This window comes from Acanthisitta chloris, unplaced genomic scaffold (genome assembly GCF_000695815.1).
Source record: "Acanthisitta chloris isolate BGI_N310 unplaced genomic scaffold, ASM69581v1 scaffold9602, whole genome shotgun sequence".
NCBI lineage: Eukaryota > Metazoa > Chordata > Aves > Passeriformes > Acanthisittidae > Acanthisitta > Acanthisitta chloris.
The window spans coordinates 32,201-56,628 of NW_008661020.1; the positions used below are offsets into that span (position 1 = coordinate 32,201).

Consider the following 24,428-nt stretch of genomic DNA (forward strand, 5'->3'; position numbering starts at 1 on the left):
TTTTAAGTGCACTCTCCAGCTATGTTTAATTACGCCTCTAGCTGGGTAAAACTTCACTCAGGTTTTAAAAGTCCCTGGCCCGTACCTAGACTCATGCAGCTTAAGGGATGTGACACTGTTTCATGTTTCCTAGTATTTGTCTTCTAATCCTTCAAAGAATCTTTCTCCTTTAGTCCTTCAAACAAATGTATTTTCAGAAGACTTTTTTTTGTTATAGTCAGCTGCTAGAATGATTTGGCATCTGTGCCTATTTGCATCACCTACTGAGAGAGCAAGAACCGAGGCACAAAGCAAGTCTTAGTCCAGCATGTCTAGAGATGAAGTCCTGAGTGATGACTGCTTTTCCCCTACACATTTGTCCATCTTTGTAGAAGCTCATGCTAACTAATGTAATAACTGCAGGCAATGTGAAGCTCTGATGGGGAAAAGGGAGTGATTTATTTGGAAGTTTCTCTTAAAAAATCCCAATAGTATATGTTTTTTCGCAAAAAATTTTTCTCATAATAAAAACAGGGCCTCTTTTGGAAGTTTCTCTTAAAAAATCCCAGTAGTATATGTTTTTTCGCAAAATATTTTTCTCATAATAAAAACAGGGCCTCAGAAGTTTACTGCCTTGAAACAAACAGGTACTAGTGAGATTAGCATCTCAGATGAGTAAATTATAAGAATTGTCAGCTACAGGTGCTCCAAGAATTCTTAGCAAATCCTGTCTGCAGCTGCTGAGGGCAGAGCTGAGGTCAGTCAACCTTGATCCACACTGGTTTCTGCAGGTGGTCCAAAGTGTATGAAAGCTTCACCCTGAGATTAGGAGGTTTTTGTAGGCTCCTGGTACCACTGCTTGTTCTAGGCTGTACAGAGAAGCTTGTCTGTGTGTGGTCTCTATGTCATCAACACCCCTCTGCCCTGGGGGAGCTCTCTGGGCCCCCTGCGTGTTTCCGTTTTTTAGCTCAGATTCCTCTAGCTCTGTGCCTACCTAGTTTGGCTCTTCCCTTTCAGGGTCACTGGGAAGGGCTGGAGGATGTTCTTGGCGCACTTGGGTCTCTGAAGAGCTTGCAGCTGGGTCTGGTGCAGATTGATGTTTGGGTCCGTTTAAGAAGATGTTCAGAAGTGTTTTGAATCACAGACCTGGCCACCATGTGTCTCACCCTGATCCATTTCAAAGCTTGATCCAATTGTTCTCCCCAGATTGTTTCATAACACAAAAAAAAAGTATCTCTGCATTGGACATTTCCCGCTGTGCCAGGCTGTGTGTGTGTGACACACTCCCTATACCAGTTAAGCATCACTGCACCTAAGCAGGTATATCACCCTCAGGCTGGACATAGCTAGCTTTGCGTCTTTTCCATTTGCAAAGGTACTGCCTATATGATGAAATTTTAAGCTTGCCTTCAAAAGAAAATACTCAAATTCTTGCCCTCATTCATAATCATATAGTTAACTACTGTGCAGCAAAATAGCACCGGTTTGCATTCACAGCCAGGCTGTATTAGTGCAAGTCATTCAAGTTTGTACTGCAGTCCATGGAGATAATCTGGTGTATAGCAGCCATGGATCTCGCTCATTTTTCACATGCTGTGAACACTGCTAAACATGTTCCTACAAACCTCTGCTTTGCCACAGGGTTTCCTTGTGACCTTGACAAAAAAGAGATTTTAGAACTTCCTTATGTTTAAAATCATGCGAATTAAAATCTCTTCGCTCATCTGTTTTTTCTTGCTCAAATGCGAATTATGGCAGAACAAGTTTTATTATGCAGTAGTACATTGTATCGTGATTAGGGTCTCTGATAGAGCATTAAATTAAAACAGAAAAGGGGGGAAGCAAGCAAGATTTGGAATGGTGCAGTAGAAATAGTCACCACCATAGGTCCAGCAGCATTCTGATGATCCATAGCTGTCTGTTCTTGGGTGGTGAGTGTGCGCCATGCTCTGGATGCTGGTCCTTTTTATAGGGCTCTGTCAGGCACTGATCAGTTTCCCTGGAGTTGAGCTATTCCCAGCCTCATTGTCTAGGCAGCTGGAGGGGATGTCAAGCATTATCTGGCAGATGGCTCTGCGGCTAGAGGGTGTAGGTGGTGGACAGTGGTGCCTCCTTGCCTTGGAATGTTGGTCATTACCTGTTAGCTGGAGGATTTGGGTGGTAGACAATGGTGCCTCCTTATATTGGCAACTGGAGACATCCTGTGACTCAACAAGCCTTGAGGCAAAGAGTCCAGGGGTCACTGTCTTCAGTCTCCTTCACCAAGTCATCAAGGCCAGGCAGTGTCGAAACAAACACTTCTTAAAGGTCCCTTAAAAACGAATATAGAAATTATATGTGATATTTATATATCGTCTATAATTATATATAATAACATTTTAGTGAAGGAAAAAAACCTTTGATGGTATGAGTTTGGGAAGCCAGTTTATTCTGTTGTCCCCTTCTTCCAACACTCATGAAGAAAAACCCTTCCCTCCATTTGTCCTGGGTCCTATTTGGCTGAATGTGTAGATACAGCCTAAGTCTGATGCCTGATTTGGTCTTTGGAATAACCAGCACTGCCCATGCTGCACCAAGGTCCACAGGAGGACAGGCTGCTTGAACCACGTGGTGTGACTGATCATACATTTTGCTTTCTTACTCGCGCTAAATCTATGCCAGCATAAAATTGAAGCATATCTATTAGAAGATGACAGGTGTGTGTTTGTCCCCTCCTTAAAACTTCGCAGACTGCTATTAATGTTCTGAAAGGTGCTTTACAGTCTGCTTGGCCTATGATTTCTGCAAGTACAGTTACTCTAAGAGCATGGATTAGGGAACATCCAAATACATATATTTATAATATAACTAAAAGCATAGATTAGCAATGCCCAAATGCCCGTAATTATCCACTGTGTTTCCTCAGTGTCATGCTTTCTGGGAAAGGAGATTTGAGTCCTCCTCAACTGGCTGAACTTCCTTGGATTTAATAGTGTCTATGAGTGTGTGCACAGGTGCATGAAGAGAGTTGTTTTCAGCAACGTGACATGAAGGTTTTGGCTTGGGGTTGCATGTGCAATTTTTTTTCATAAAACCTGTGGGGAGTCTTTAGGGTTTGCATGGTTTAGAACAGTCGATTGAAATGCAGAAAAAAACCCCAGGAGCAAAAATGTGGATGGTCACCAACATTTAGTGCCTAAATTAGCAGCTTACTCTTTGAGAGTTCTTGAAACTGTAATAACCATAGGGCAGAAAGTCAAACTGTGAAGGACCCCCAAAACTGTGAAGTGACACGGAATATTGGATGGAGAAAAAGAAATAATTTAAATTTTTTGTAAGGTATTCAATATGCTACATATTGAGTAGGTCTTTTAAAGAAAATGTTAATGATCTAAAAGAAATTATATGAAGCAGCTCTGTATTAACCCCAGTGCTGTCAAGTGAAGCCAATGTCTAGCCCAAATTAGAAATTTGGAAATTTTCAAGAACCCGAACCTGTTCTTGAAAAAAAAAAAAAGACGATATATATTGTATATTTTTTCTAGATTTCCACTAGAATCTTAATCTGACTCTTTTATTTGTGCTGGGGGAAAAAATTCCAAAGCAAGCCCCTCTGTGTGATGCAAACTTACAGCTGCTGTTTGAAAGTACCAAAGTGATTGCAGTATTTTTGAGTCTGCCTTGATGTGCTGGTTTGGGCTAGGGTAGAATTAGTTTTCTTCACAGTGACTAGTATAGAGGCTATGTTTTGGGTTTGCGCTGAACACAGAGTTGATAATACAGAGATGTTTTGATATTTCTGAGCAGAGCTTATGTAGAGTCAAAGCTTTTTCTGCTTCCCATACTGCCACGCTGGCAAGGATGTTGGGGGTGCATGGGAGATTGGGAAGAGACACAGCCAGGACAGGCAACCCAAACTGACCAAAGGCATATTTCATACCCTGTGACATCGTGCTCAGTATATAAAGTGGGAGGAAGGGGGGATGTTTGGAGTGGAGTGTTCTCAACCCATGAGGGTTTTTTTCCAGCTTTTAGCCTTCTGATTCTCTCCCTGAACCCACTGGTGGGAGAGGGAGTGAGCGTGGGGCTTGGTTGCTGGCTGGGGTTAAACCATGACACTTGAACATAACTGGGAATGTTAGGGACAGCCAAGATGTTAGAACTAGCCCTTTTATCCATGTTCTGCTGGAGTTCAGGAGATGTGCAGGTGAATTCATCCGGCATGCATTACTGTAATGAAAACTGCAGCATCCACGATGAGAAAGCAAATCGCTCTCCAGGTCTGGTATTCCTGAAATGGTTGTGCAGCTCAGTATACTCACAGTGCCTGTCTATGAGAATGTGATACGGGGCACCTTTCTGGTCAGATCTGCTGTCTGTGCTTGAACAAACAGCATGAAGTGGTGTTACTGCACAACAGATGGGGTCCTACAGCTGTCTCAGAAATCAGGAGGGACTAAGGGCAAGAAAACAAGCCAGGTAAATGTGTCTGGAGTGGGAAGAGATGGAAAGACTAGAGGTGAAGACAGAAGGATAAATTGAACACAAATTTGGAGCTCTTTGCTTAGAGTAATCCTATTTTATAGAACCCGTGTATTAAAAGTTAGAAAAACTGCGTATAGGTGTTACTTCTTGTGTGTATGTGGGAGGTGAGTGACTTCGATAGTAAGAAAAGTAACACACTGAGGGTGATGCTGGGGGCTGCAACACATGTAGACATGGCAGTGGGGTAGATTTGAGAAACTCATTTAGATGTGAGGTGCTCATGCCCTGATAGCTGTAGGAAGAAATGGTGCTCTTAAGCTTTATCTGTGTTGCTTGAGCTCTTTTGAAATCTTTTTACTGCCTTCGCCTGGTTTCCATAACATGCAGGGCTGCACATTTCTGTGTGGGGGCCTTGCTTGCTTGTTTCTTCCATTTCCTCACTCTCTTATTTTTCCACAGTTCTTTTTTTACTATCCCTATTCCTCCTCTACTGTGGTGTGGCCAAGGTGCTCTCTTCTCCTAGGTCTGTATGGTTGAATGCCCTGTACAATATTCCTGCAGTCTTTTCACGGAGCTCACATTTGAAAACTGAGCACAAGGCAAAGGGGCATCTTAAGGGAGAAGAATAAATGTGGTAGGGGGTGGACGTTTTTGTTAAAATCTTCCTCTTAACAGAAAGCAAACAAATAAGAAATCAATACATAGGAAGTCTGTCTGTAATGGGAGTCAGATGCAGTGAGATATGGCTAGACAGCCTAGCCCTCTCCTTTAGATGTTTTTTTCTCACTTTTTAACAGTCCAGAAGTGGAATCTGTCTTTTAAGCAGAATTGGAAATGTTAGAAATGGTCTTTTAAAAGCAATGTCATCTGCAGGAAGAACTTGTAATAGATATTGGGGAAAAATAAGTGACTGAGTGTGGCTTTTAAAAATTCCATTTTGAAAAGAAGTGAAGACTAAGGAGGGGAAGCACCGAAGAGATGAAAAGCAAAGTTTTTCTTCCTGCTTTCCATTTTATCTGTCATTTTATCGTATTTTAAGGGTTTTCCCCTTTCTGACTTGCCAGCATCTGTACTCAGTCATTACTTGTCAACACAATTTTATTCAATATGAATAAATATGTCATAATTAGATGAAATATGTGCCTCATAATTGCAGGTGTAGAGGTGTTTCACTTGCTAAGACTTTGTACCCAGGGACAAATGACACAACATGCCAAGAAGGCTTAAAATCTGAAATCTAAATTTATCAATCTGATTATTTAACCATCATTAGGGTATTTTGACTTACTCCCAGTATCCTTTGCCAGTTCTGGTGTTTGCAGCACTAGCCAAAGATGAAGATGTGTTTAACTGTGTTGTTTATTGCTGGCATTTTGAAAAGATGTTACTTCTGTTTGCATATGATTCCCTGAGGGAATCTTACCTTTGCAACTGGTTTATTTTGCCCTGCTGCTGGATGTTTTTACCTGAAGCAGTGTTCCTAATACAGTAGAAATCAACTGACAATCATGCTTGAGGGAAGAGGCTCCTTGATGTATTTTATTCCTTGATATAATTTGCCTGGAATGATACAAATTCTATATAAAAGTTCCCCTTCCAAAGTGCTTTAGTCTGTTTTCAAGCATTTATGTAGTCTTATTCACAGTGTTGTGGTCAAAATTTCCCTTAAAATCTATATTGGTGGGGTTTTTTTGTGATTGCAGTTTAGGAATGAAATGAGCCCTTGTTAGCCTGTGAAATAATAATTTCCACATACACCTTAGACAGCAGAAATATATTTAAAGGTTGTTCAAAATCTGTTAGTGTCTCTACTGCAATTTCATCTGAAGTATTTAGGTGATTTTCTCTTTTTCAAATTATAAGGGGGAATTGTATTAAAAATATTTTCTACTCTTGTGCTTAGGAAGGTGAACCCCTGGCTAATTTACCGCCTGTAAATCCCAAGGTTTGAAATCCTTGACAGGAAAGCACTATAAAGGGGAAGATCCTTATTATTGAGAACTTTGGCTGTTCATCCTTTGAAAAACCCTTCTGCTGTCTCTTAGATTAAAATAACTAGTCTAGCACAAGGAAATTACTAGGTGAAGGCTCAAAGCAAGCAAAGGGAAACAGGTGCTTTTTCGTACACCGTAGGGTATGTCTCTGGAAGGCGTTGTCATGGTTCCCCCTGGCTGCCAAGAGTTTGCATGGATTTGGAAAATGACTGGGTACATTCATGGAAAGGCATTCTAATAAAAATAAAATGCAAGGAGCATAGGGGCCAAGGTGTTCTTACATTGATTTCCTGGAGGAGTCGCCATCTTCATCAGTGAATTGGTAACAGGGAGAGTGCTGTTGATTTCCATGATCTTGGATGGTATGAAGCTCTTTTGGATAGTCAGATGCTCTGCCAAAAACAAACATCTTCAAAAGTAGCTCAGAAAATGGAGTTCTGTGTACAGTGATGCCCATGGGCTAAATAGTGTAGACAATGTTGCTGTGCTAGAGCAGAAAGCAGTGGTTGTGGCTCAGGAGTGGTCACAGAGAAGTCTCTGAAATCACCATCTCAGCGTGTGGTGGCAGACAACAAAGGCAACAAAGTATTGTTCCTAATTGGAAATACTGTCCATAATGAGAACGATAAGGAGAGTAAGACAGAGGGTGCCATTGTTTCCCATTGATGTGCCCATGTGTGAGCACTCTGTGCAGTCCTAGGCTCTGCTCTTGAGAAAGGCTGTAGCTGAAGTAGAGGGTGTGGAGAGGAGCAGCTGACCCACTGGAGGGAATGGGGCTGGCTAATGAGACGGGAAAGGCTGACACTCTTCCTTTTGGAAAGAAGAGAGAGGAGGGGACACATGAACAAGGTTTGTAGTCAGAGTCTATGGAGAAGCTGAAGTATTTTCCAGCTCCCACAACACTACAATAAGTGGCTTTTTAGTTGGGTGCATACTATGCATACCTATGCAACTCCATCACTGCAGAACCACCTTGTTAACTTCAGTGTTACCATGCATGGGTTTGTTTGTGTGCTAATATTAGAGACCAGAAAGCTCTTGTGTTTCTTTCATCTCTAACACACCTGTGAGAGAATTAATTTATATTTTATTTTTTCCTCAATGAGATTTGTTATTTCATAGTTTAGTAGTGATGTCAAGTAACTAACACTTAGTATTTGGGCTGCCAAGCAAAGTCCTAAATGGTCCTATAGAAGAAAAATGCCGGTCATAATTATCGTGCTTAATTTTCGAAATAGGATTGGGTCTCTGAATTGCAAGGTCCTGTGCAAAAAAATTTTCAAGAAACAGCCTCAGCCCTGAAGAGTTTACAGTGCAATAAGCAAGAAAAGGTATAATTAGGAAGGAAAGGAAGTAAGTGAAGATATCTAATGACTCTTAGGCTGTTTGTTGTTTGTGGACTGAATCTTCTGTCCTCCAGTCTTCATGTATTCTTTAGTGGAAATGAGATTTTTAGAATTTCTTCTGTCCTGATCACTTCTCTCTCCTCTCTTGAAAACCCATCCAAAGCTTTTGTTCCACATAGATTCCTTACAGAATTCATTTTTTATGCATGTTAATACATGTATTTCAATTGCACATGCATAAATTACACGCAGACTTGGAATAAAGAATGAGAAAAGAAATTACTGATCCATTAATGGTTGTAGACTCTACAAGTACATTCTGTGCTGCTAATGGTTCTGGTATCAAGTGCGAATGGAGTTTTGCAAGTTAACCCCCAGAGCAAGACAGAAATGAACCTCACTGTGCAAAAGGGAATGGGTCAGAGGAGCTGGTGGTTCTTGCTCTGGGGCTGATATTTCCCCTTTGCTAGGACATCAGTTCTTCTGCAGGAAACATCCCCTTTCCACTTCTCTGAATCCCACGTATTTTACCACACTTAGATCCACTCTGTAATTAAGAGTTTCTCATTTTAATTTAGTTTTGTCTTCTAGGGAGTTCTGGGTTCAAAACTAATAACTTATATTCCACACCAACTTCCCAGGTCATCTTTTTGCTTATGCTGTGTATGCAGCAGGTGAGCAGTGATCATTTTTATCACCATAGACTTGAAGAATAGCCCAAAGACAGATTGAATAGCTATCACTGTAATCATACATCAAGTGTTTAATTGGTGGTTGTAGGACATTTTGGAGTAATGACTTCATTAGAAAAGTTAAATTTAATTATTTATTTTTTTCTGCCACTTTTGTGTTATTTTACTAGACTTTTTCTGGTGCACTAATCTGAGTATTAAAAAAATCAGTTCAAAGTGTCTTGGGAATCATTTACAATTTCATAAGGCTCTGGTTTTGCCTAGGAAAAAACAAACATAGCTTTCAGATAAACATAAAAGCACCAGCTGTTCTTCCCCCAGAATTTTTATTTCCATAATAATTGCCTTTGGAGATAATTTTACAAGAAGAAGCATATAATATGTGGAAATATTTAAGAAATAGGTTTACAATAATTCTATTACTGTAAATACAAAGACTAGTTTTCATGCCTCAGTAAGTGCTCCTGAGGTCTTATGTGTTGGGCAAAAAAAAAAAGGTAAGAAAGTTCCAGGAAGCAGCCCAGGCCCCCAGTGCCAGCTTGACCATCCTGGTAACAATTGCCTGGAAGCCAGTTTGTTTTTTTCAGGACACAGTTCTCTGGACTATTCATTTAATGCAAGGCCTGATCTGATTTCTTACTTTTCCCAGAGCATCTTTGCAGGGCCTTGATGGCTACTCCTGTGAACAGGAGCTTTAGTAATGTTGGTAGTGCTTGCCTCCTCATTTGCTTTTGGCTTAGTGGTAGGACATTTAAATACTTTAGCTCCTGGCTGGGAATAGCTTGTCTCTTCCTTCTTAGAAGAGCAGACATCTTTGCAACTTCCATTATACAAATTTTGGATGCTTATATTGTGAGTTTGCATTGGCTAAAACCATTAGGCTCTACATGAGCCCTGATGTTTTTGAAGGTGTCTGTACCCTCCTTTCTGACTGGGATGAACTATTGAATCTTCCTAGCCAAAACAGCCCACCCTGCAATGCTAGGGTTGGTGGCTAAGTATGCAGACTAGATCCATTGATACCTTTTAGCAAGTTGCAGTGGGAATGTTAAAGGAAACATTCAGCTTATCTCATCCTCACTTTACATTTCTTTCACTAAGCCCTGGTCCAGCTGAAATATGTCCATGGCCATACGGATCTGGCTGCTCTGAGCAGGTTTGGCTCTTCGCTGTGCTCTGCCCAGTTTCACACACTTGTGTAATGGAAAGAAAGAAATCATGGGAGACTGTGCTATCAAATGGTGGTTTTAGCTTTGCAGCACATGGGAAAATAAATGCTGTCTCAGACACTAGAAATTAAAAAGTTGAGCAATACTGTGCAGAAGATTTCTTTTGGGTAGTGCGTATCATTTTATGTCTGACCCCGTGAGTGACACAGTGTCTGTGCTGCTGCACTTCTCTGAGATGAAAGGATTTGTGAAACTCACAATGCTATCAAATGGTGGTTTTAGCTTTGCAGCACATGGGAAAATAAATGCTGTCTCAGACACTAGAAATTAAAAAGTTGAGCAATACTGTGCAGAAGATTTCTTTTGGGTAGTGCGTATCATTTTATGTCTGACCCCGTGAGTGACACAGTGTCTGTGCTGCTGCACTTCTCTGAGATGAAAGGATTTGTGAAACTCACAATCTTTGCATTTAACAAAGCTGCTTCCCATATCTTTTGTGATTCACATCTCTCACTTCAAATCACCTGTCTTGCCATCTCCACAAAAAGGTGATTGCTTAGAATAATTTTGCCAGTCACCCTGCCTGCTTTCCTGCCTTTTTCCTTCCTGCTTGAAATCCTGCTAATTTGGTTTCTTCCAACACCAGTGGCTTCCCACTCTTTTGCCTTTGTAATGTATCACCATCTTTCTGATTTTTCACTCTTCCTACCCAAAAGCATCTGTTAGCCAGTTGTTGATTCTTGAATTGCGTGAGGGTGATGCAAATGGAAATGAGAAGGAATTAACTTCTGATAGTGATGAATTTTCATGTTGCAACTTAATATATATATAGATTCACATAGTACCTGGTTGTATTTCTAAACAGCTGGCTTTAGGTGTGGTACTAAAGTGGAGTATGTGAAGTCTCCTCAGGAATGGGGTCTCAGATTTGCAGCTCTGACTTGTTGACAGTTTCTGATTAACAGAATAATAACTATGATTTGATGCACCCCTTCCTGTTGTATTTCTTTGGTCCAAATGGCTATGCTATTCTAGCTTCTCAGTCCTTATTCTTGATAAGGTAAGAAAGTGATGCCACGAGCCTGTGTCAGAAATGGGGCTGAAATGCAAGCAGAGTGCCTGTGTGCTGATGAAGGGAGCAGCCTGCACACCAAACCAGTGAGCCCCTGTGGCAGCATCTCTGCAGGACATACAAGGACATGCTCCCAGAGGTGCCTCTTCCTTTCCCTCCATACACAATGTCCACAGATGGCTGGCTTGGACCAGATACTTCATTTTTAGGTGGCAAAGTTGGGTGCTCATCCTCTGTACTGTGTCTGTTCAGGAGGAGGGTGCAGGAGCAGGGAGCAATGCCAAACTTTCCTCAGGTTGCATCCTGGCCACCCATGGGATCAGGACTGCTCAGGGAACTCTGCTCAGGGTACCAGGGGCAGGAAGGGTGTGCTCTCACAGCAACATATTTCTGTTATTTTCTCTTAGGCTTCCTCCTCAGGTACAAAATACAGTCTTTCCAAAGGAAGCTGTCTCAGGCCTGTGTTTCATAACCACCGGGGGAAAATCATTAAAGGGGATGAAAGGGTAGAATTATTGATTGAGCAACATGGAGGGCAAAGCACAACCTCTCTTTTGCTCATAAAAATACTGTGATTTTTCTCAGTTATGGAGTAACTTAGGTGCATCTTAAAGCTGATAAGGAATTTTTTCATAGGAAAATTTAGTATCTCTGTTCTTTATGGGTATGTTCACACAGTAATAGTATCATGTTAAACAGCTAGCAATTACAACTGTATTTTGTACATTTTCACAACGAAAGAATAGTTCATTAGGGCTGGTGAATAATCAGGTTCTTTGTTTTTCCATTCTGATTCCCATGTACTACACCTGTTTTTTACAAGGCAGCATTTTATTTCAGTCACTGAAGCTAACAATGGACAGCGAAGGTTGTTGTTAGAATTCATTGTATTTTAAAGCGATGTATGACATGCTGACAATTACAATTCATTCTTTGGCACAGATTTGTGTCATTACTATGCCTGTAAAAAATGGTACTATCTTTCTGACTTTAGGAGGAAGATTATTGGAAACATTCTAAATGAGAAAGGTAGAAGGGAGAAGAAAGTGGTCAGTCTTCAGTATATATTAAAGTCCTTTGTGAAACTGGGGGGAGTTTCATGTTTTAAATAACATTTGTGCTGGGATTGGTCTCGTCCAGGAACTTAGGTTTTCTAACTCAAAGGAAATGGGTAAAATGAGCATAATATTGCAGATACAGTCCAGAAACTGCCACAGGATTAAAGTCTTCAAGTATGAAGCTGAGCAGTTCAGATGTGACAGACCACTTATTTCTGTTACTGCACAAACTTTATTCCCTTTAAGAGTCCCAGCCTCTGTTCCCTCTTTCCACAGCTGTCAACGTTGCTTACAGCCATAAGAGGGTTACACAGGTGTAACCCCAGACCTCAGCTCCTTAGGTGGTGATGCCTTTTTCTAGGTTAGGGTGTATCACTTCAGCAACAGATTACCTAGAGAGAGATGTTAGGTACCTCTCTACAGCTACAACCAGAGCAAACCAACTCCAGTGAATATGGGCTAGAAATCTATCTGTGTAGGCAAGCCCCTAGGGTCATAACTAAAATTTAAAAAACCCCAGAGGATCAGTAATGATGTCACAAACCCCAAAATGACAACAAAAAAAGCCAAACCAAGTCCTTATAAAACACCTACATTTGCAAGGGGACTGTTCAGTTGGGAGAGTTGTCACTGTCTGCTATGACTCTCTCTGGAATTGAATGATGCTACTTTCAGGGTTTTGATATAAGTCATTCTCAGTAAGAAAGATAACTCCTAGTTTAACTGCATTCAGTGTATTTATTTTTAAATAGGGTGAAAAAATGGCTGATGCTTGACTGATAATGTTTTGTTGGTTTGATTGAATAATTCCTTTTAGTAGTAGGTAGCCACTGGCCATCATCACATACCACATTCTCACTACCCAATGCTTTATGCTGGCTGGAAAAACACACTAATTTAGGTTCCACTTCATTGCTAAAGCAGCATTATACTGTACCACTTTAGCTTTTGATTTGGTTGAAATCTTTAGGGATTTTCCGATAATAATTCTCTAAATCTTTTCCTTCTTTAGTGGTCTGCATGTATGTAGTCTGTGTTTCAGGATGTATAAAATCCTGACTGCATGTGCATTACTGCCTGAGTTACTGTACACTTCTCAGCGACCTAACTAACCTGCCTGACAGACACTACAGCCCACCAGTGCTGCAGTGTTTTGGCTAATTAAATGTGCTTTTAGTTACAGTGTTTGCAGCAAGTCTCTGAGGCATTAAATTACTGGCCTGTAGCATGTGCTTTTGGAAGAGCAGAGTCTATTTAAATCTGCATAATAGTTTTTAGGGTAACTTGTTGAGGATCTTTCAACAAATGCCTTTTAGACAACTCACTTAGTCTGAAGAGTAAGCTGATGTTTCCCAGTGCAAAGAAGATGTCCTAGTGCTAAGCAGGTCTTTCACCAGGTCTCCAGTAACCCTGCCAAGCCCAGCAGGGTCACTGGGATGAATAACCAGCTTAAGAAAGAGAAGGATTAGCCCCATTAACCTTGACAGCAGGGCTTTAAGCTCCCATGTGCTGGGGCAGGCAGCAGCTCACCCCACTGCAGCCTACACGATGTCCCACCACTGTTCCCAGTCCCTTCGGTGCCTGGCAATGCTTCTGCGGTTTCTCTAACAGAGGGGAAATTTAGCGATGCATTGGTTTGTTTTCTTAGATGTGACTGCCCTCTCTGGGCTCCAGAAGTAGTTTCCAAGTAAACAGTTGATGCTTTTGCTGTGTACTCATGCAGTCACTGGGCTCTGCACCACTGCTGGCATCTCTGCAGGATGCAGTGTGTCATGTCCCAGACCAAAACACCCTCCCATCTTCCAGGCCAGCTTTGACCCAGGCTGTTTCACTGTCTAGCCTGCACAGTGCAGGAGGGAGCAGAGAGAGAGCTGTGGGGGAGCACAGAGAGGCAGCTTTCTGCAAGCATAATGTTGATAAAACCTGGTACCAGCAGGCAGGGAGAGTGGTGAGAAGGCTGAGGAACTCCAGCCCCCAAGTGTTTCTGTTTCTCCCACAGCATTCTGCTGGAGAAGTTGGCTGTTTATGGCTTGGACTGGTACACTGTTCACTTGGTAAAAAAATGAGTGGATGACCAGGCCCAGAGAGTAGTGGTGAACGGAGTTACATCCAGCTGGCAGCTGGTCACTGCTGGTGTTTCCCAGGGTACAGTACTGGGGCCAGTCCTGTCCAATATCTTTTTCAATGGTCTGGATGAGGGGGTCGAGTACACCCTCAGGAATTTTGTGGATGACACCCAAGTTGTGTGGGAGCATTGAACTGCTAGAGGGCAGGAAGGCTCTGCAGAGGGATCTGGACAGGCTGGATTGATGGGCCAGTGCCAGCTGAATGAGGTTCAGCGAGGCAAAGTGCTGGGTCCTGTACTTGGGTCACAGCAACCACACACAGTGCTACATGCTGGGAAGCTGCCTGGTGGTAAAACACCCTGGGGGGTGCCAGCTGAACATGAGCCTGCAGTGTGTCCAGCTGGCCAAGAAGGCCAATGGCATCCTGGCTTGTAACAGAAATAATGTGGCCAGCAGACTAGAGAAGTGATTGTTCCCCTCTATTCAATACCCAGTGAGGCCACACCTCAAATACTGTGTACAGTTCTGGGCTTCTCACTGCAAGAAAGACACTGGGGCAGCTGGGGTGGTTTAACCTGGAGAAAAGGAGGCTCAGGGAAGACCTTATCACTCTCTACAACTACCTGAAAGGAGGTTGTAGTCATGTGGGGGTTGGTCTCTTCTGCTGAGTAACAAGTAGCAGGAGGAAAGGAAATGGTCTCAAGTTGTGCCGAGGGAGATTTAGATTGGCTATAAGGAAAAATTTATTCACTGGAAGGGTGGTCAGGCATTGAAACGAGCTGCCCAGGGAAGTGTTGGAAAGTGTTTGATATCCGTGTGGATGTGGCTCTGAGGGACATGGTTTAGTGGTGGACTTGGCACTGCTGGGAGAATAATGGTTGGACTCAATGATCTTAGAGGTCTTTTCCAACCTAGACGATTCTGTGTTATCTCAGGCGTCTGACATGATTTTTCCCAGTGCATTCAGACCTGTTGTCTCTAATTTCCTAATCATCTGGGTGGTGACTGATCTGCAAGAAAGCCGAGCGCAAAATCGATGTACAGCTTGCTGACTCCTAAGTGTTTATATAATTTTCTGTAAGATACACACAATGTTCAGCTCATGTCTAATTGGTGCTGTTTCTGGGTGGAATACAATATCCCTTTGCAAGTCATAGGACCTTTGAAAATCATTTTAAGGAGCATATTTGAGTCTTTCTGTATTGTCTCTGATAAAGGAAGTTGTTTGATGTAGTTTATTTTCTGGCACTCAAGCCTGATGTTTAATTGGGCCCTTTTATGCTCTGAGGCTTTCTGTTTGGCTCATGCCATATTGGATTGTGTAGTGTTCGATGTTCCTCTGCTTCTTTTTGTTCAGTACACAAAAAAGCTGGTATCTGAAATTCTGTTCTCTGAATACACCTTAAAATCTAAGGAGACAGCAGCAGTGGCAGGATTACAGATTGTTGCCTTCCTGCAAGCCACTTCTATCTGTGCAGAACTGTGAAGCTCTGGTTATGGTAGCATTTAGCATTGCTATTCCAGAGATGCTCTAACATCACTGCAAAGTGCAAGGCGATGGAGAATCAGAGCTGGGAAGAAGCAGTGGTGAAAAGGATCAGTGCAGTGGCTGTGGTGGCATTGTTTCATGTTCTGTGGGACTTTTTGGTCACTATTGCAATTTCTAGGACTGGGGCCAGAAAAATGTTTTTCAATAGTTCTGTAACCCATGATAAATGAAAAAGTAAAACAACAGAATATGATCGTAAACAGGACTTGTGAGTCTCATAAGCGGAATATTAAAACCAAGCTCTTAAACAGATTATAGCTTGTTTTATCTTCTGGATTAAAGCACATGTGCACACACAGAGGCACACGTAGACACAGCAAGCACCAGAGCTTTGATACCCACTTTGTCACATCAATGCCACTGAAGACATAGTCACCCCACTTAGTTACTGGAGAACTTTGTTCTGTCTGTCCGCTCACAGCAGATGCTGCTATACACATCCTTCTAAATTAGGTGGCAAAATGTTATTTTAATTGTTTTGCCCTTGGCAGATTTTCTTCCAATCTGTCAGTTCCCTGTGCATCTAACAAAATATGACCCTAACAGACAGAGTGGTGTTATTATTCTTAAAAGCACCAAGGCTCGATCTAGCATGAAAAAATGATGCTTTCATGAAAGATTGCACATTGGACACACTGCCTTTGCCTTGTTTCCTGTAGCAGCTAGGAAAAATCGCAAAATGGGTGAATACCTTTCTTTTTCTTCTCCTTGTCTCACACACACACGTATATATATATACACAAATTTACTGGAAGTCTGTTAGCATATTTGCCATGGTTCTCTGGCTACCAGTATGTTAAGGCATTGATAAACTATGGAAATAGTGCATGATTCTTCAGGGTCCCAAATTGTTTTTAAAATTGGGTCTACCTGAATCCTTCTTCAGTAATTGAAAACACTCTTTTGGACTTGGTTCAGTAGCATCCAGAGGTACTGAGGTGAATAAAAGGTTGCACTGGATTGGGAGAAATCAGAATCAGCAGCAGGGGTGATGAGCTTATTTTTGTGAGAGAATGACAGTCTGCTGTAATCCTAGTTACAGACTACTTTTGCCAGCTGCTTTTTGTCCTTTATCTTCTGAGCTGATGTTTAGCAGGAGATAGATATATTTTACACATATATATATCTCCATGTAAGAGGGGAGCAAAATCAAGTCACAGAGATACAGACTCTTCAGAAGAGATTAGAGATTGGAAGGACACAAAGTAGGTACCAATATCATCTCTGGATAAAGTGATTAGATTTGAGATGGATGAGGGAGGTAATACCTGTGTCTCAAAAATCTTGCTGCTGCAGTGCTGTGTGGCACAGCAGCCTTATTTTAAAGTCTCACCATGCTGCATTAGCACGTTTTGAAACCCATCTCAAATATCTCAGCAGGTGCCAAGGGAGACTCTGTCCCAGTGTGGTGGGAGGCAGGCACAGCCACTGTCTATCTGCAGTTTGCTCCTTGGCTGTCCTAACTCGCTGATGTAACTTCCAAACAGTCCTTGGTTTTGTACTGTGGTCACCTGTAGCAGTAAAAAGCTTGAAATGCAGGCAGGGAGCTTGTCTACATCTTGCAGCTCAGTGTTTCATGAGTCTCTCTGGCATGTGCAATAGATCCTGGAGGAAGTCTTGAAATGTCAGAAAGAAGAAAGATCTGAGAGTTGGGAGGGAAGGCTTTGCTTTTCCCAGCATGTTCCTGAAATTACTGAGCAACAGAAACACACTTGCTGTACATGGAAGACTGTCAAGTAGCATTGCTGGAAAGTGAAACCTTTCTGTAACACAGAAAGGCAGCAGCAGATTTGACTTGAGTGTAATGATACATTTGTTTCTCTAAGACTTTCTATCTGGTATAAAATTCGTAAGTGTCATGAAAACATAAGCTCAGCTTTTTCATCAGTGTTCACAACACAAAGGCAAATGTCAGGAAGTAGGAGGAAAATGGGAAACAAAACGGGGAATATCACTGTGGTACTGTACAAGTCTGTAGTGTTTCTACAGCCCGTGTGTGGCACACAGGTCCAGTCCTCACAACCCCAAAAGGAGGCAGAACTGTGAGAGGTCTGGGGACGTCAGCAGGGACACTGAGGGTGCAGAACTGGCCACCTCAGGCAGCAGAGGTGCTGATGGGAGGGAAGAGAAGCATGATACAGGTCAGTAAGCTCATGAACAGCATCACAAAGGTGGGGATGGTTGTTGCTTCCTCTTCCACTGGTGAGGTTTTGGGAATACCAAGTTTAGGTAGGGAGTAGACAAAAACAGGAAAAAAAAACCCTGTGCACAAGAGCTATGGACCTCCTTGCCACCAAATGCTGTTTATCTGAGTTCAGCAGAATGTTGGAGAGGTTAATCATAAAGAAATCTATTAGCTCCATCCATTAACAGTACTAATGCAGCATGCAGGAGCCATTTACAAAGTGTCTGATTCAGAAAGTCTTTGAAGCTGTGGATGTGTGCTTGCTCTGTCTCCATATACTTCCCTATGCGTTTCCTTGCTGCTGGTGCAGGTGGACCTCTGATCTCACCCAGCACAGCTGCTACTTGTATAGTGTCATGGTCCTCAAGACTTCTAGGGCAAAGTGTGGGATCTGTCTTTTCATGTTGTAACCACTGGAAATGTCTCCATGAAAATGGAAAAAAAACTTTAAAAAAATAAGGGTAAGCTAAATGTTGAGGCCATGTAATTTACAACGTGCTCTAACACCACAGTGATGAATTCCATGAGACTGTCAGGGTGGATGGGACTGCTGTCAGGTGCCTTGGAAATGGCCTGTTTGACTCCTTCAAGGAGCTATTAAAAGGGCAGCTGTGAGGAAGTTTAGTACAAACCAGAGCCCACAGCAGTCTTACATCAAAGTGTTTTATTACAGAGGTTGTCACTATAGTTCTAACGGGCAAAAATTTGCCATGACTTACTCTCTGGGCAAACACATCAACTTGCTGGTGAACAGATTTCTTTGTTTGGTTTAACACATGATGAAAACAGTTGATTAAATCATGATTTACCAAATTGCTGTGTCTCATATTTTTTAACTGATTGAAACATGTGCCCATACAAAAGCAAGGGCAGGTGGAAGAGGAAACAGGAACAACTCTGGTGCACAGCTGTGGTTTTGTGGAAGGAGAGGAGGAGGAGGAGCTTCAGAGAGCCACTTCCTAGGTTGTCAGGGTTACAGGTGCTGTTGCTTCTGTAGGTGAGTGGCTTGGGCGTTCTCTGCTGAGAATTGGCATCAGCTGTTTTCTTCCGAGATGACAAAATTTGCATTTTAATTATGTTGTTGCATTTGTCAACACTTAAGCACAACAACAAAGGTAAGTGGAAACTTTTCACAGGACCAGTGTAAGGACTTAAAAAAAACTACAATGACAACATTTACCCAATATTTTGAAACTTTTTTATTTTTAAAGTATTTAAGTCATTAGGATCCTGTTACAATCTCTGAATGAATAAACTACCAGATCTGCCTTCCTAGTTCCTTAGATCCTGGTAAAAATGTTGCTTTTGGAAGCTTGGATTCGCTGTTTTGGATATGAGGAAGCCAAATACTACATGCTGGCCTGGTGCTCAGTGTGAGAACCAAAGGTTTGCACTGAATTTACTGCTTTGAGATACTGCTGAGATGGCAGCGACTGTGCCTTAGCCCTGAAAAAGAAATCTGTGCTGATACCAGCACCCTGTGGCTCAAGTGGGGTCTGACAGCACCAGTATATACACTTTAGGAAAAGAAACAATGTCGTGGGAGATTTCAAGTTGCACTCAGAATTGATACAATATGTCATATTGAATTTTCTGCCAGATTTAAGAGTGATATAGCAAGATCTTCATCTGCTGTGAAGATGTGCAGCACTCTTGATTTCCTTAGAGCTATATAAGTGTATATGGTTGGGCATGGGGCCCAGGAGGTTTATGTTATAGAGCAAACAAGCTCAAACAAGGCAGTGTCACAATGAACAAGCACCGGGTTGGGTAGAGTAGTGGTGTTGCCAAGAAGGAGCTCAGAAGGCAGGCAAACTCCTTTGTAGACCAAGGAAAAGAGATTCACTGCTCCTGCAGCAGCATCTAGTGAGAAAGCTCACCAGCTGCTTTGGGGTTGGAACAGCCCAAATTTAGTTGGAAATGTTTCATGTGCTAAGTCAAGTAATTTTGCAAATTCAAAACCACAAAAATGGCTCACCTTTTGCAAATCTTGCTAACTCAATATAAACTGCCCAGTGTTAAGTAAAGCAGTAGTTTCAGCAAAAGCCATGCCTTCAGGGCAGCTTGTCCACTCTGAATGTAGAGGAGATGTGCTTCTGATTACATCTGCTAAGGGAGACCAAGGAAATGGCACTCCCCGGTTTAACATCAGCCTTTGTGTGCCTGATGTGCCTTCCAGCCCTTCCACTGTCTGCTCAAAATCTTCAGTTTCGCTGTTTCCCCACTGTTCTTTTAGGCTGGTGGAGAATCAGATCATTAGCAGCTTCATCAGCGCTGTCCCTCTGACTGGCAGGAGCCAGGGAAGGGCTGGCTGGAGGTGCAGGAGCAGCTGGGCCAGCCCTGCACTGAGGGTCCCAGTGCTGCCACTCCCCATCACTGCAGGCTGGTCACCTTGGGCCAGTCCAGCCATGTAGGTCTGAGTTCTGTGACTGCTTCTCAGAGGAAGAGGAAAGGGATGAGCATTACCTGCTTGGTGGGAAGGGAGCCATAGGACACTGGGAGCCAGGACTAGTTCATACAGCTTCAAAATTGAATGAGTGTTTGGGGTGAAGCACAGAGGCTTTTTCACTCGGAGTCTGAGGGTCTGGAGAAATGATGGAAGGTTGTGAATTATTTTCCTGTGTTTGGACACTATATTGTACTGACATTTATGTGCATGATGTTGCAGTAATACAGTCTGTTCAGCCCTTTCATTGATGACCTTTTCTGTAACATTACCCACAATATTGTGTGCATTTGATATTGCAGAGGGAAAGGTGAGGGCATTGATGCCAGTTGACTATTGCCAATTTAAGTACGATAGAAGATTTGCAGTTACAGTAATGATAGGTGCAAATGCAGAACCAGAAAATAGGCAATTTTCTACAGAAAAGTTCCATGGTACTAAAAATCCATTTGTTGCTGTCATTTATCTTTGTCGAGTCCCTTTCTCAAGTAGATGGTTTTTGCTCTTCTGTAGATTTACCAAAGCAATGACTTTCCCCCTTATTAAACAGTTTAACAGTCGAGGTCTAACTTCTTGTATCTTTACATTTAATAATTTTCTGATGTAAGAAGGACTTGTCACTCATGGCTTTAAGGTGCTGCTAATTGTGAATGGAAGCATTTACATTCTGAATCCTAGTGAATTATTTTATGTGTGTTGCACCATTTTTACTTCATTCTCTGGTTTGTTTTATAATCAAGTATAGCCTGTAACATTTACTTTTCCAGAATGAAATAAATCCTGCACAGGGGATTGACATCACTTTTGCTCCTCTTGTGCCTTTCACATAGTGTTTAAATTTCAAGGGGTCTTGTAGGTTTCATACAAATTCTCCATGGAAAGTAGATTCCACTTTTAATATTTTAACTCCTTGTATCATATAGCTTTGTAAATCATGGGGCTGTTACAGGCCAGCATGCAAAACATTCAGGTATCTTTACTGGTGTCCTTACCTAATGTGCAAGTGAACTCATTTTGGGATGAAATTTTATCAGATGCAAGAAGAATACTGTATTTCACTGGAACAGAATTGTATAGGTTAGCATTCAAACCTTTTAAATAAAGTTCTACAGAGGACAACATAGTTAATGCTGCTTTATCTTGGCTGAAAGCTGGGGCACCTCCCAGTGTGTGGTGGGATCCAGGACCATGGCTTCTGCCCCAAAGTCCTCCTTCCTGTGTTGTCCAGCCCAGTAACACTTTGTATGGACAGACTAAGGGGGTTGAAAACACAGAATTGTCACAGTAACATGAGGATAGTAAAGCAGGTGATTTTGCATGAGGTATACTGTATTTTGCTATCCATTGTACAGTCAAAGCCTTGCATGGGCAAGAAGCCACCCAAAACTATGGAAGAAGCCACATGTTAGGGATAATTGTGAAGAGTAAGTCCTAAAACTGCAATAGACTGACCAGGGAAGTGTTGGAATCACCATCCCTGGAAGCCTTCAAAAAGGCATATGGATGTGACACTTGAGGGCATGGTTTGGCAGTGAACACGGTGGTGCTGGCTTAATGGTTGGATTCCGTGATCTTTCCAACCTTAATGATTCGGTAATTCTGTGATTGCATGAATACAAAGTTATGGGCTTAAATATTCAGAGCACTAATGGGAACAGCTTGAGGAAACTAAGGTCTCTTTCAGGTCTCTTCTAGAGGGTAGCTCTTTAGTGAGGAAAGGCCTTCATTATGGCCAGTTTGGCATCTAACTCTCAGGCTGTTGTGTCAGTACACAAAGACATAACCTGTTCCACAGAGTTAACTGTTAAAACTGATTTGTGAACTATTTGTTTTGTGTAGTGTACATTTCTTTAGAAGAAGAAGCCATGTTCTTTGGCATAGATCTGAGAGTAGTCCACTGGAAGACTGAACCTCATCTGGGATGTATTTACTTGCGTGGCAATGGGTTGGCAGTCAATAAGCATTTTGCAACACCCACAGCATATAAGAATTTCAGCAGTGTCAGGTCCATGTACGTTGGCCCCTGCTACATGTCCTGCCCTGATGGACAGTGATACCAAAGTGCTGTTGAGTGTTTAGGCTCTGCCTGAGCAGCTGCTGTGTCTGCATAGTGACTGGAAGGGTCGAGTTCCACTGAGGACATGACAGTGTAGAGATAGATGTTGGAGGGCTTAGTGCTGCTCTGCAAGTGCATGTGGATTTTCAAGGCAGCAATAGACTTCTTTTTTAACAGAAATGTAGGTAATGCAGCCCTCAGCCTCCTGCAGGAGAGAGATGTGAGGATGTTGCCTTTTGAAACCACCAGATCTGTCTTGTGAACATTGTGCTGGTGGTTTTTTCTCCTACCTCATTCTTGGAAATTAAGTTATTTCAATGTGCTATGAAAAGGTGCGTTTGTAGACTTGCTGACTTACATCGAATGGAATATTTCATTTTATACACGAAAAAGTGTCTTCAGTCAGAAGAGGCTGGAGCTATTCCACTCTGCTGGAAAAGGGCCGTTTTCTCAGGAAATGGAAAATAAACTCATCTGATACTTTGATTACTACAGAAACTATAATGCTTGTTTCCAGTGCGGAAAAAAGTAATACCATTTATAATCGTCTCTCTAGTAGCTTACAGTAGCACTGTTGCATTATCAGTAGCTGGAATTTTCTCTAGCTGAAATCTCTGTTCATATGCGCTGTCAGTGTGTGCCCAGGTCTCTGCTGCAGCTGCACATCTCACAGAAAGTCTTTCTTGCACCTTTCCGTGTGGAGGGCAGGGCAGTCCGTACGGAAAACAACCAGCCACTGCAGAGAGCAGGGCCCTCGTGTGCTTTGTGGCTTTTATGCTTTGTGCTCGATGCTCATGTTTGTTTAATGTGCTCAGTGTTGCTCCCTTTGGGTTAGGTTTTCTGTGCTGGAGGCTAAGATAGTGCTATGCCGGATTACAGTGTGCTGTTGGTATTGCATAATGAACTCTTTCCTTCTTCTAGGCCCGAACTGCTTTGCAGAAACCCTTGTCATTCCAGCAGGCCGGGAGGTGAAAACTGATGAATGCACTATATGTCACTGTACGTATGAAGAAGGCACTTGGAGAATTGAACGGCAAGCTATGTGCACTAGACATGAATGCAAGCAAATATAGGAAATCTACAAATCTACGTACTTTTCGTGGTTTTTATAAAATATCTCATGGCAGTGAGCACCCTAGATGATCCAGGGAAATCCGAATGAGAAGATTCTGGCAAGGAGCAAAGAATAAAATACTGATATTTTGTTTTTCAAAGTAACATAAATACTGCAAGGCAAAGAAGTGCATATATTTAAAACGTTTGGACATAAGAATACCTGTCTTAAATGTGTTATTTTCACAGTGAGTACACTAAAATACACTCTATAAAATATTCTATGTATTTCTATAATACCATTATAGAGCTTAAAAATAAATGTTTTATATAGACAATACGGATTAAAGTACTGTATCATTGCCTCTCCTGTTGTATACATGCTCCATGACTAAAACATTACACTTCTGTTCTAGTTTCACCATATGAAGGTTTTCGTGCAGGTTTTTTGGTTTTGTTTTGGGTTTGTGGGGTTTTTTGTTGTTGCGTGTTTTTAGTGAAAAAACTTCGACATTCTTACTTTTGAAAAAACATGGAGTAGAATATGCTTTTAAAGAACGTGTGTTTATTTATGAATATAAGTGTGCTGTAGCATAGAGGTGAGTCAGCTTCATCTCTAAGTTCTACTGCTGCATATCTCCTGCTCCTCAGCCAAGATTACTTGGAGCAGTGGTTAGGTAATAGGAAACTGGTCTCTCATAGCTGTTGTTGCAAAAATTTAATGAGACAGAATCAATTCTTAATACTCAGTTCAGACATAAAACTTACCAGCAGGACAGATCTCTCTTTGGCATAAACAATACAGCATTGCCTAGCTGGTGGAAGTGACGGTAAGTAACCACACAGCATCGTTAATGCGATGCAAAATGGACATGGAGAAGTACAGCTTGGAAGGGCTAGAGCAGCCAAACAAGCCTCCACTGATGTGACTCCACAGTGCTAATTTGCGGGTGGGAGAGCTGGTTAGCAGCTGCGCCATTCCCTAGACCCTGTCCTTGCCACCTTGCCAGTACTGGTTCAGTGCTTTGGTTATTTCTGTCAGTGTGTACGGGGTCTGTGACACTCTGTACTGAGGAGAAAGGTCTACAGCCATGTCTTTGAATCTATAAGAGGGTTTCTAGCACAGAATCTGACCCTGAGTATATGTGAGGTGAATCACATATCCCTGCTTCAGCTGCCAACAGCCTTTGCTTAACTTCATTTTGCTGTTAGTTTGGTTTATCACCAACTCCAGTCTTATGTCTGCTTTGAATACCTGTTACGGCAATGACTCAAAGAAACACTTAAATATGGGTTTAC

The 24,428-nt window shown here is 42.0% G+C and overlaps 1 protein-coding gene across 1 annotated transcript in view; it reads left to right on the top strand.

Annotated features, from left to right (window-relative positions):
• VWC2 (von Willebrand factor C domain containing 2) overlaps positions 1 to 23,486 on the top strand; it is a 55,682-nt gene extending 32,196 nt beyond the window's left edge. Inside the window, exon 4 of the mRNA XM_009070063.1 lies at positions 22,998 to 23,486. Within this exon, the coding sequence (XP_009068311.1) occupies positions 22,998 to 23,149 (152 nt within the window). The 3' untranslated portion in view covers positions 23,150 to 23,486. The remainder of the gene's footprint in view (positions 1 to 22,997) is intronic.
• The last annotated feature ends 942 nt before the right edge of the window (positions 23,487 to 24,428 follow it).